Source organism: Andrographis paniculata, unplaced genomic scaffold (genome assembly GCF_009805555.1).
Source record: "Andrographis paniculata isolate CXL003 unplaced genomic scaffold, ASM980555v1 Contig62END, whole genome shotgun sequence".
NCBI classification, from domain to species: domain Eukaryota; kingdom Viridiplantae; phylum Streptophyta; class Magnoliopsida; order Lamiales; family Acanthaceae; genus Andrographis; species Andrographis paniculata.
In genome coordinates, this window is record NW_026137598.1 from 6078241 (window position 1) to 6090242 (window position 12002).

Consider the following 12002-nt stretch of genomic DNA (forward strand, 5'->3'; position numbering starts at 1 on the left):
TCGTTTACAAATCACAATACCTATCGGTTGTTCATCCTGTTAGATCAGTAGCTATGATTCTAAACCTCATGATGAAGAACAAATCGATAACTGTTGGATTTCTGTATGAACTGAATCATACATACATCCAACGTAATGATCATAAACATATTAATCTGGAGGATTTGAATCCATATTTGATGCAGATCAATAACTTCCTCTGTGGTGGATTAGCCCTAGGATTGAGCTGCTCTCATATGCACGCAGACATAACATCTGCTGCACTCTTCATCAAGTCATGGTCTGATATCCATGGCGGCCTTCCCCTGTCTCACCCCCCAATCTACCATCTCCCCCCACCCCCAACCTCCACCCCCACCCCTACCACCCCTGCCTTCCACCTATCCCCTGTTTCGACCACGCCGTCGAAAATGTCCTCCCTCACGATGAGGTTCTCCGGTCAGGCAATCGACCGGTGCCTATCGGAGGTGCAAGTCCACTACCCAAGCGTCGAGTCGCCATTCGAGGTCTTGGCAGCTCTTTTCTGGTCGCGCGTTGCGCGGTTGCAGGAGCGCCTAACCTCGACGTTGCCGTCGCCGCGCACGCTCTCAATCTGCCTCGACATGAGGAGTTGGGGCGGCAGCGGTGTCCCCTGTGCGTACTTCGGAAACGCTCTCCATTTCTCGAACTTGAATATTACCGATGATTGTCTGCTGAACGGCGGGATAGGCGCGGTGTCGGATGAAATCCGCCGGCACGTCGAGGGGGTGAAGAAGGGCGATGACGTCTGGTCGGCCATGCAGTGGCTGGAAGACAGCCACGGCAAGGAGGTGCGCGAGGGGCGGCCGTTTAGGATCTACGCCCCTCGGCTGACGTGCATTAGCGCGGAAAATACGGCGGTGGATGTGAAGGGCGGGAAGGGGATGATGATGTACACGGCCGTGTTTAATAAGAACGGGATGGACACGGCGGCTCATGTGAGCTGCCGTGTCGGGAATGTGGAGGGGGAGGGGACGATCGTCGTGATGCCGTTGCCGGAGGGCGGCAGAGGGCGGACGGTGACGGTGGCGCTGCCGGAGGAGATGATCGGAGAACTGTCTAAGGATCCGGTGATTATGGAGTTGGAGCCAAAGATGGTGATGAGTGGTGGGATCAAGAATTGATGAGACTTAGGTGACTCTATTTATTTTTAGAAGAATAAAAATAAAAATAAAAAAAAAGAAGGAAAGAGGAAAAAAATAATAAATAAAAATTGGAAGAGTTGGTGATGAGTCGTAGAAGTTATATTTACTTGGAATGGTGAAAATGATTTATTACCAAGTTTGTGATACAAGGTTTTCTTTTTTATTTATTTATTTAAATAATATTATGAATTATATTTTGTGATTGAGAAATTTGGAAGGAAATGTAGAACCAAAGCGTAGAAGATGGAATTGGAGAATTCTTCTGTAGCTGATCCAGCGGTATGATATTTTAATTGAGATGATAAAGCGTATGATTGGTTTTTTTTTTTTTTTTTTTTTTATTTTTATATCTATTTTAAATAAAATTTGGTGTTTGAGATTATGGAGTATTTATTTAATAATAAAAATGAATGGGAAAAAAAAAAAATTATATCGAGCAAGCATGTTTTATTCACATTTTGAAATATATGATATGATAATGCATGTATATATTAAATGTTTGGTGCTATTTTTAAATGCTAATAATTTTTCCTTTGTTTTTTTAGAAAGCATGTGGTTGCAATTTAATTTGATTCTATTATTATTATTATTTGATACTTTACTGTTGGGCAATCACTCCCAAACTACATCCAATCCAAATCCAAATCCAAATCCAAACAATTGAACAAATACTAGTTCCAAACAAACATAAGTAACACAAATTTGGTCACATTGTTCAAGTCAGCCATTCGTGCATTGATTCTTTACAAGTTATCTAAGATCCATCCATGATATCATATCATCTTGATGATGAAAATTCAGATTACTACTACAACATAAGAATTAAGAAGCCTTCTCCTCCTCTAAACTTGTTGTTGTTCCTCTTCGGGGGGCTCTTCTTCTTCCTGAAGAAGATTCTCTCGGTTGTCGTGAGCCCAGAAACCTCGCACATCTACAAGCATGCTCGCAACGGTTCCACCTTGCTTGCACGCAAGCAAGTCCGCGAGTGTTATTGTCAGTGGATCCGCAGGTTTCACCATATCCCATATTTCATCGCGTACATCCTCGATACACAGCTCATAGTTCCCGCCCTCGATCCATTTCTGGTGTACGTCCCTGTTACACGACACGATTTATCATTGACCAGATTAGATTGTGAGTTTCAGTACACTGGGTCGAGTTTCTGCAGTGTTCTTTGATCATTTATATAAACATACATACTACATGACAAATAGCTTCACATCCAAACCTGAAGAGTGTGTGGACATCAGCAGTCGTGAGAAATCCCCTTCCCTGAAGATCAAGACACCTAAACAAGTAGGTCAATCCTTCCGGGGTGTCTTTGTTTTCTAAGGCTAGAACAAAGTCCAGAAAACTCTCGAAATCCATCTCCCTTGTGTTCCCACCACCAGTTTTCCCACGCCGAACATGCTCATCAAACACTGTGCAAGTACGACAAAGTGTGTTATTAAGGGACATTACAATTGAAAGCTACTGTGCCTAAATAAATGTAAGTGGCGGAGGTATCGATTGATGCAGAACAAATTTGAACATGGAAAGTCACTCATCTTATAGCATGTCAGAATAGTTAGACGACAATCATTCAGTGCTAATCTCATAGCTACCTTCAAAGTAACTTGGTCACGAAAAATGATTACGTGCATTGTATACCCCCAAATCCAATATTTGTTTTTCCCAAAACTCTTTCCAATTTAGTTCTCGAATCAATAGTAAAGATCACTATATGTAGAATGATGGTCAAGTGCAAAAATTTTTCAATGCATATGAAATGGCTATGGTGAGATCAATAAGTACGGGTTGCTACAATGACTCAAGGATGAACGAGTAAGTATTCCAGGAAAAAAATTGAGAAGATAGCCAAGGGAGGGATCTCAGATCTAACCTCTCTCAATGAAGATATCGGTCAATGTCCCATCTGCATAATCTCGAAGCTCCTGTTTGCTCAATGTTCCATTCATATCTTTATCGAGAGCTAAGAACATGTCTGAAGAAACGGAAGTGTACAAAAAACAGACATTTTACGCATAAAAAATGGCTTCTACAATTCCAGAAGCACAAGAGAATTCCGAATGCATGAATTACAAAAGGTACGCATTCCAAAAATTGCATACATTTGCCAGAAATATGAGGATCATTACGCTTATGGATGAAATATAAGAAATAAGGTAAAATAGATGTTGAAATAAATATATAATTGCATCAATCATAGAATCAAATTTCTTAAGACTGCGTGGACAACACAATAGCGGAAAGATGCTGTTCAGCAAGATCTGAACTATTACATCAATAGCCAAATTTTAAATATTTATTTAAAATGAATTTTGAATAAACATATTGTAAAATCTCGATGATGAAGATGCAAACAAAACAAAATTAAGGAAGAAATATGAAACTATTCCCATCAGTAATAAGGGTCAAAACACTTAAAATAGACCACTGCTCATTCGCTGGAAATTGTTGTCAGTTCAAGACTGGAGGCAGGAAGCTTTTTTAAATTAACAATGAAAAAAGAAAAAAAAAAAAAAAAAAAAAAGATAATAAATAAAGTATCGTACTAGTAAGTATTCTCCAGTAAATTCTAAAGAAAGAAATGAAACATACATATTATATATATAGCAATAATCTCAGATTGCTTACCACAGATGCGCTGAGCAGACGTCAAAGAGAACCAATTCTCAGCCTGTTCGGTATCAGTAGCTTCTTCCTCACTTTCCTGTGTGCACATAAGAACACGAATAAAACAAATTAAGGCATCAAGAGTAACACAAAAGCAAAAAAATGCCTGCAGAAGTTCAAAAGATTGATTAATAGAAGAGAAAAGAATTGAAGCCTGAAGTTTCTCTAGTACGGTGAAAATTCAATTTCAATCAAATTTTTTATTGATAATAGTCATGAAACACAGTTTGACATCATGGAATTGTGGAACCAAAATGAAAGTTTTGAATACCAGCAGTACAAATCGAACACATGCCTAAAACAAGAAGCTGTTTCATTTATCCTGAACTGGAATCATTTTCAGGTAAATTACATCATGTATTACCTGATGTAGTTCCATTAGCTCCTGAAGACAATTGCTAAGCAACACCTTCTTTATGCAAGCTTTACCTGTCATTTAACCTCAAGTTGTTTACATGTCCCATCTTTAAATAAATTGGCATCAGCAAAACTACAAAAAGACTTAGAGCCAACCTCGTTTATGTGGATCACAAAAGAAAAAGAACTTGTGTGCAGCTATGCGACAGTACATTTGCACAAAAGCAGCAGGCATGTCCCTCAACTGAGCCAAATTTGGAATTAGACCCCTTATATATGCCTCCATTTCCTATTTCATGAAAATAGCAAATTATGAACATCATCAGATCATAATCCATTTTATAAAGTTATCCACGGGACAAAGTACTAACTTACATGAGGTTGAAGGAAGCCATCAGAATCTTCATCAAGCTCACTCATATCAATTCTCGCTTGAGTAAGTGAAACCTGAAGTGTAATGAAGTTAATAATGAAGGCAATTCCATAAAAACTTTCATTTCATTCGGCCACTATTGTCAATCCATTTTTCTTGTGGGCAAAAATCATCTTAAAGTCTAAATTGTTTCTACTTTTTCAATGGGTTTTAAATTGAAGATTAATGGAAGCCAAGGCGACATTTAGAGTTTTTATTATTTGTTTCAATTTTCCCACAACTTAGATCATTCTGCAGGTAGACCACAGTCGAGAATAATATACAAGGTGAATGGCACAAACAGATGTCCTAACAAATCAATATGTTAATGAGAATGAGAAAACATAATATTCTAAAGTATAAAGCGTGCAGCAGACTATACCGTGCGCATCACATAGAGATAGAAAGGGAGAATAGAAATTCTTCCCGATTCATCTTTCTCAAACTTCATGAAATTGGATGGACTAAAAAATCGTCGGCATTTGGGGCCTATTTGTTCTGTACATACGGAGGCAATATGGCAGAAGTCTTCATAATTCATCTAAACAATACAAGATGAATAAATATCAGTAAAACTTCACTCAAGCAACTATCAGGAATCAGATTATATATTGTAAGATACAACAATACTGCCCATTCAGGTCAAACTATCAAAACAAGATATTGCATTTATTTTTCCAAATGCCGGCCAACATGCCAATGATGATTAGAACTTATATTCAATCAATGGCATTAATTAGCAAAAACTGTTAACAGTTCTGATCAAAAAAAGAGAGAATTTCATGAATTACAACCATAAATTCAGTGTACCCCCTTGTCCTCCATTTGTACAAGCAAAAAATGTTAACAGTTCTGATCAAAAAAAGAAATTTGTTAACAGTTACACTGCTCTATTATAAGTTAATAAAATGTACATAAACATTATTTTATACCTTTTCAGCACCAGTTGCATCATCGATCACACAATTTTCCCTCAGGCAAACCCACATGGCATCCAGGTCATCAGCATTCAGCAGAAGATCAGATTGTTTCTGATAAGAGGAAACCCAATACTATAATCACAAATCTAAAATCAAAACAACAAAGACCCAATAAAATTACCACGGACTTCCTGTCAAATTTTTTAAATGTGACAAACAACCACAAAATAAACTGAACAAAAATAAGAACCACATCTCACTCCTAAGGTAACACTAAAGTTACTCAACAAAACTCATGAATAACACCACAAAAACTCTAATGCTAAATCCGACCATCAACGTCAAGTTTGTTAAACAATAGAGACTAAGGTCTCCATTACCTTGAGAAACCAATATATATATATAGATATATATATGTATATATATTTCTACAAGAAGCACTATCAGTAAAGACAAATGCACATCAATATTATGTTAAAATTTGGATACTGGAATTCAATGGTGTTAAATTACCACAAAATGGGACACAAGCAGATCTAATTACCTTAGAAAACAATTTTGAAAAAAATATAAAAATGAAAACACACCCAAATACCTTGAGAAACCGATATTTGGCGAGTCTCTGAACCCTATGGCTGATGGAACCTTCTTCAGGTTTCTGAAAAGCAATAGAATCCATGAGTTTGCAGAAGAGCTACACGACTACGCATAATTGAAAAACCTAAAATGATAAGTGAATTATACCCTTAGCTACCTGCAAACTATAATTGAAAACCTAATAATGAAGGCGAATTTTATTATTATACCCTTTTGTAGAAGCTGGGAATGGCACCAGCTTCGGCGCTCTTCTGCTGCTTCTCCTTGAAAATGTCCAACAAAATCTTCTTGGTCTCCAATTCTGCACGGAGGAAGAAAGAACCATCAATGTCAGCTTCGCAATTGTTTGTTCCGCCTAAATTCCTAGGGCAGTCCAGAAATACCCATAAGAGCTTCGGATCCTAGGCCGGCGCCAGATCCGATGTAGCGGCGAAGATTTCGAACCCAAAGCATGGCAGACGCCGCCGGGATCTTCCTGGGCGCCGCCGCCTCGCCGTCGCTTGACCCGCTGTACATTTTCGATCAATTCCAAATCCCTTCCGAGATCTCAGCCGCGAAACCCACAATATATATGTTTATATGGATTGAGGGTTGGAATTGGGGAATTTGTGTTGCTCGATCGGCTTCTCTGCAGTCGCTACCATTCACTGTGAGAAGATTTTACTGATCTAAAATTGAAGTGTTAGCTTCCGATATTTATTTGAATCTGTCAATATGTAAATAAAAACGCATCTCTCTTTCTTGTAAGTAAATACTACGTTTAATATTAAAGTCATCATATTATTATTATAATATATTTTTGACTCATTTCATTTACAAGTTTGGCAATCAGCATAGAAAATAGGCGAACCATCATCAGCATTGATAGTAATATTCCACCGGAGGCGAGCTAATAATAATTATACAGACATACATACAAGAGAGAGATACGACTGAAGCCAGGTTCCAATTCGAGAGTAGTTTCTCTACCTTAATACTATAATACCCCAATCATTTTATAATTTAGAAAAAAAAAAAAAAAAACGGACCGCTTACTTGACTCCGGATCACAATGTCGAGGAAGACGACAACGTCAAGGGGAGCACGGGTAGGGAAGAGGAAGACGAAAATGGCAGAAGACGTGTTGGAGGAAGGCGAAGCTGAGGTCGGCAAGGGAGAGAAGACGACGAAGCGGAAGAGTGAAAGTGGTTGAAATGTGTGTGGACGGAGGTGAGCTTTTTGGATTAGGGATTTCACCATATATATCTATTTATTTTATTTTTTTACATAATTTTTTAATATTAATATTTTTTATATAGAATGTAACAATAAGTGAATCAACAAATATAGCTTAAAATTTTGATATTATTTTATATATAATTTGATAATATTACAATACATAAAATATAAAAAATTGTAAATTATATGAAAATTGCAATTGTTAAAAAAAAAATAAAAATAGATTGATTGATTTGAAGACAAAATAGCAAAACAAAAGTATCTATTCCAAATAGAAGCAATGTTATTTTTTTTTTGCCAAATACACCAAACTATTGTGGAAATTGAAATTGAAATTGAAATTCAAACCAACAAATCAGTTATTTTACCAATTTGATTTTAATTAATTTATTAATTGTTATAAAGTTTAAAAATTAATGTTAAAAATAAAATTTATATAATTTTAGAATAAAAGATTGGGAAAAATAATCTTTATTTTCAAGCTTTTGGTATATTTTTTGTATTTTTATTGAAATCAAAGGTAACATATAGCATATAAAAACAACACATTCATATATAGCGTAACTTTTGGCTAACTCTACGTGTTGATAGCTAAATTATGTGTTGTCTATCTAAAATATAATACCCTAACTAGTCTAAAATATAAAACCCTAACTAGTCCGACCCAATATACATATATCACATAAAATTAAAGACAGTTTCGCTTTCTTTTTTTTCTTTTCTAAAATATAAAACTTAATAGTTCTTCAATTGGGCGGGAGGCGCTTGAATTGCACAAAAGGTTGGCTAGATAAAATGGAACATAAGGATTGATGGCTGCAATGGCCACAATAAGTTTTGATGTTTCCAATTCATAAAAAACTCTTCTTTTTTTCAAGGCTCAACAAGAAAAACGAAATGTTACCACGGTTACCAATTGTGGTGATCCTCCTCCTCCATCACTGCAGGGAGGGATCGATAATCAGGATCAGTGATCCTCGATTTTCTTAAGAGCTTTCATGTCCGTTGTTTCCACCCTGCAAAATTGCAAAAACACCGAACAATGAATGGTATTAGAAACTTAACGCATTGTTATTGATTGACAGCAATAAAGTCGAATTAAGGTGGAAAGAATCTTACGTCGATCCATAGAGAACAATTTTTTGAACTTTGGTAATCTCGGAGCCAGATTGATTGTCCTCGATGAAAATCGTTAGACTGATTCAAAACAGTAGAACATCATCACTTCAGATGTAGTATAGAATTAGTCGGCGGAAAAAAATTCATTCAGGGAACCACAAGAACAATACCTGCGAACGTTTTGAAACTTGACGTACTTCACAACAACAGGTTTTCCCTACAGAGATTCAGTGCATGGAGCATGATTTACAACGTTTATAAGTTATAACATGTTTGTGTTGAGGACGAGAAATGGAAACAGGGAGAAACACCGAAGTTACCTTGAGGTTATCCTCCGATAAAACAGCGACATCACTTGGAGGGAAATCATTACAGTTACTGTATACATTGCATTTTAAATAGAAATATATAAGGAATTATGGAAGAATTGATAGTTAAGAAAACAAGTGAGCTTCCCGATTTACCTGAACCCCATGTGCTCCCTATTAGCAAAGAGCTTTACGGTTTTTGGACCTACAAGATCAGAGACAGGATCAGGTTTGTTAACTTAGTTCATTTGACATAAGAATTAACTTCGGTAAAATAGATGCTGAATAGTTGCAGCAGAAAAATAACGAGATATCAGTAACCGAAAGGAAATAACATTTGTGCATATCTGTAGTAGCCATTATTATAATTCAAATAAAAGTTGAATTGTTAAAATGTATATTTCATAGATTTTTGGGTGTTTTTGTCATTTAAGGATCTTTTGTTGGATTCAACATTAAGCCAAATATTGCTCACCACATCATAGTAAGCTTTATTTACTGTAACATTTTGTTATTATACGGTATTAATTAAAGTAATTGAAGCAAAAAATTTAAGCGAAATAACATTATCAACAGGAACTACCACATTGGAGTGTTGCCAGGAATTTACTTTTAGAATAACCTCATTGCCTAAAATATTAAATTAAAGGGGGGATACATAGTTTGATATATTATCAGTATATACAGAGTTAACTTGTATTAATCATATTTATATTCGATACACCCCCCCGACATGCATGCATTTTGAATGATACAGTGATATTTAAAATACTAGAGACCCTGCCTACACATACAAACCAAAATTTCTACTTTAACACCTTAATCTGCTAACACCTATTTAGTCTTGTAAAAATATTGCCAGACTTTGAATAACTTGTGGCAATTGATCAAAGGTCATTTCTAGTATATATTGTTTACATCTCATCAAGAATATTATCTACAAGGTCATCAAACAGCAGAACTCCAAGTGCTTAGCAGATAAACAGCAATGGCTCAGAACTAAAGATCAAGTTTAAATCATCAAAAGGTGTAATAGATCAAAAAAGCTTAAACAAAAACTTAAAGAGTGCAATTCTCTTCTTATTTTCTCATAGTCCAGATTGCAAAATTTTGGGCCAAGTTGGATATCTTGGGGAAGTCAAACATCTTTTGTCACGACATGAATCAATTTTCTGTTTTCTCTACACTGATTACAGAATCAGGAATCAAAAGATGTGTTTGGTTTGTGCTTTGATTTTGGTTTGGATTAAATAGCAATTCGATGTGAATGTGATGCTTTGTGAGAGGAAATAGTATATATTTATAAGGAATCGTGATGATTACATGGTAAAAAAATTGAGAAATAAGAGAGAGAGAGAGAGAACAGAGCCAAAGCAGTTGCACAATTCAAGCATATCAATACTTAAAAGTGTATCAACAATCAAGAGCATGCTTGTACAGACACATGGAATAGATAAACCCAAATTCGTAGCTAATCCCTTAGATTTAAGTGACTAAGCATAAATGTTGTTCATCACAAGTCACTTGATAAATGCATAGGGTAAAGTCAGAATTCAAATATATCAAAACTCAACTGCATCATGGACATGGTAGTACAACCAGATATAGAATTATAAAAACAAATCCCAAGTTAAACAAGTTATTTTAAGCAATTACACATTGATGCAGCGTCTCATAAGTCACTTGATGGTTTTCTCATCCTATGTAATATTTTTTTCACTTAGATAATGCCTTTAAATGTTTATCTAACTGGGGAGTCACTGAATATTGTTATCAAAAATTCATTTATTGCAAGGTTGCACTGGATATATATAAATGAACTCAATGTCTTATGTAATCTATAACATGGAAATACTGTGATCACTAAAAATAAAAACTAGAGATACTCATTCTCCTGTCTAAATCCAGATTCTACAGTCATGGCTTTCCAGTCTGATTCATGCTGTTCTGAGAAAAAGCAGTTTTAATATGGTAAGAGCAATCAACCTCCATGAATCACTTGAGCACATAAATCTTGTAAGAGTGAGAATTCACAGCAAGCCAGGAGAGGGTCGAATCATACACAGCATCATTTTACATAAACAATTATATGAACAAAACAGAAGCATGAGTAGGTTACCTTCTTCCTCTGGTCCTATGATGAGAACTGAATGGAGCTTAATAACTTGCATGAAAGGAATATAAACCAGCAGCTGTTCATCAGCATCACTTTCCAAATTCAGACCTTCATCCTCCCTATAACCCTGAAAAAAGAACTAAACTATTAATCCCCGGAGCAAGTGTAACCAATGCCGTACTTAACAATAAACAATACAACTAATTTTTTCAACCCAATCCCAGTGCCACAACCAATCATATTCAATAGGTCAAAAATCTGGTCAATGGAGAGGCAAAACCTTTACCAGACTTGGATCAGCAATAAAGAAAAACTAGAAACAAATAGATGAAAATGCTTAATAGACATTACCAAAAATTCTTTTTATAAATATAAAAGCCATCTCAAAGTAACATGTATATATTCTAAATGAACAGTAACAATGGAGGATATAGAAAGAAAATGAAGAAACCCAATATAAACGATTAACTTGGAAAAGCCACAAGGAGTTTCCAAGACAAGATCAACCTGAGGGAATTCAACAGGATGAACAAGGAACTACATATACAAATATAAATAAAATAAAATAAAAAACACTATTCCTTGCAAAGAAAAGAATTTTAACAGCCCACCTGTTTGAGAGCGTTGGCAACAGAGTGACTGCTGCTTTGATTCAAACATTCTACACCTGACCAGTCCACGAAGTCCAGTAAATCAACCTGCATATTTAACAAAAGGATGCTTGATTACATAAACAAAAATGCAAATACAAGCAAAAATCTGAAGCGGCGAGATTGGAGGAGTTCCGTTATTGCCTGGCTTCTGTTGATAGCAGAGGCGGATTCGCCGGACATGGATGCTGATTTTGAATTGAAGGTGAGATTGAGGATCGAGAGAACGCAGAGACCGACAAGGAGACCCTCTCTTCACTAATCCCCAATCTTAATGATTCCGTCCAACTTTAATAAGTAGTAGACTATTAATTAGGGCTTTTTTGGGAATTTCAACCCTCAATTTGTACCGTACGTCCCTAGATTTGGAAATTGCAGAATAGTCCCTTTAAAATAGCTAAAGTATGGAATCCTTGCATTATTTTGTCACTAATATAACATCATTCATATAATTAATTTTAAACCG

At 35.9% G+C, this 12002-nt stretch overlaps 3 protein-coding genes across 8 annotated transcripts; 1 reads left to right on the forward strand and 2 right to left on the reverse strand.

The window, feature by feature from the left end:
- The first annotated feature begins 53 nt into the window (after nucleotides 1–53).
- Nucleotides 54–1142, forward strand: LOC127260452 (hydroxycinnamoyltransferase). The gene has a single exon (XM_051288184.1). It carries the CDS (start codon nucleotides 54–56, stop codon nucleotides 1140–1142), a length of 1089 nt encoding a protein of 362 aa, XP_051144141.1.
- Nucleotides 1143–1823: 681 nt separating this feature from the next.
- On the reverse strand, nucleotides 1824–7437 carry LOC127260789 (probable serine/threonine-protein phosphatase 2A regulatory subunit B'' subunit TON2). Of its 6 annotated transcripts, none has more exons than XM_051288717.1 (13): nucleotides 7161–7437; nucleotides 6509–6753; nucleotides 6335–6426; nucleotides 6124–6186; nucleotides 5541–5639; nucleotides 4991–5149; nucleotides 4572–4643; nucleotides 4353–4485; nucleotides 4204–4268; nucleotides 3801–3876; nucleotides 3046–3147; nucleotides 2392–2584; nucleotides 1824–2258 (listed from the first exon to the last, which is right to left on the reverse strand). In XM_051288717.1, exons 2-13 carry the CDS (start codon nucleotides 6639–6641, stop codon nucleotides 2006–2008), a joined length of 1440 nt encoding a protein of 479 aa, XP_051144674.1. In that variant the 5' UTR covers nucleotides 6642–6753; nucleotides 7161–7437; the 3' UTR covers nucleotides 1824–2005. The 6 variants fall into 6 exon arrangements, with proteins under 6 accessions (XP_051144674.1, XP_051144672.1, XP_051144670.1 ...); XM_051288715.1 differs by having other exon boundaries at nucleotides 6509–6788; XM_051288713.1 differs by having other exon boundaries at nucleotides 6509–6793.
- Nucleotides 7438–7813: 376 nt separating this feature from the next.
- Nucleotides 7814–11840, reverse strand: LOC127260791 (PITH domain-containing protein At3g04780). Its single transcript, XM_051288719.1, has 8 exons — nucleotides 11681–11840; nucleotides 11498–11584; nucleotides 10890–11013; nucleotides 8927–8975; nucleotides 8783–8840; nucleotides 8633–8679; nucleotides 8463–8540; nucleotides 7814–8359 (listed from the first exon to the last, which is right to left on the reverse strand). Exons 1-8 carry the CDS (start codon nucleotides 11717–11719, stop codon nucleotides 8311–8313), a joined length of 531 nt encoding a protein of 176 aa, XP_051144676.1. The 5' UTR covers nucleotides 11720–11840; the 3' UTR covers nucleotides 7814–8310.
- Nucleotides 11841–12002: the final 162 nt, after the last annotated feature.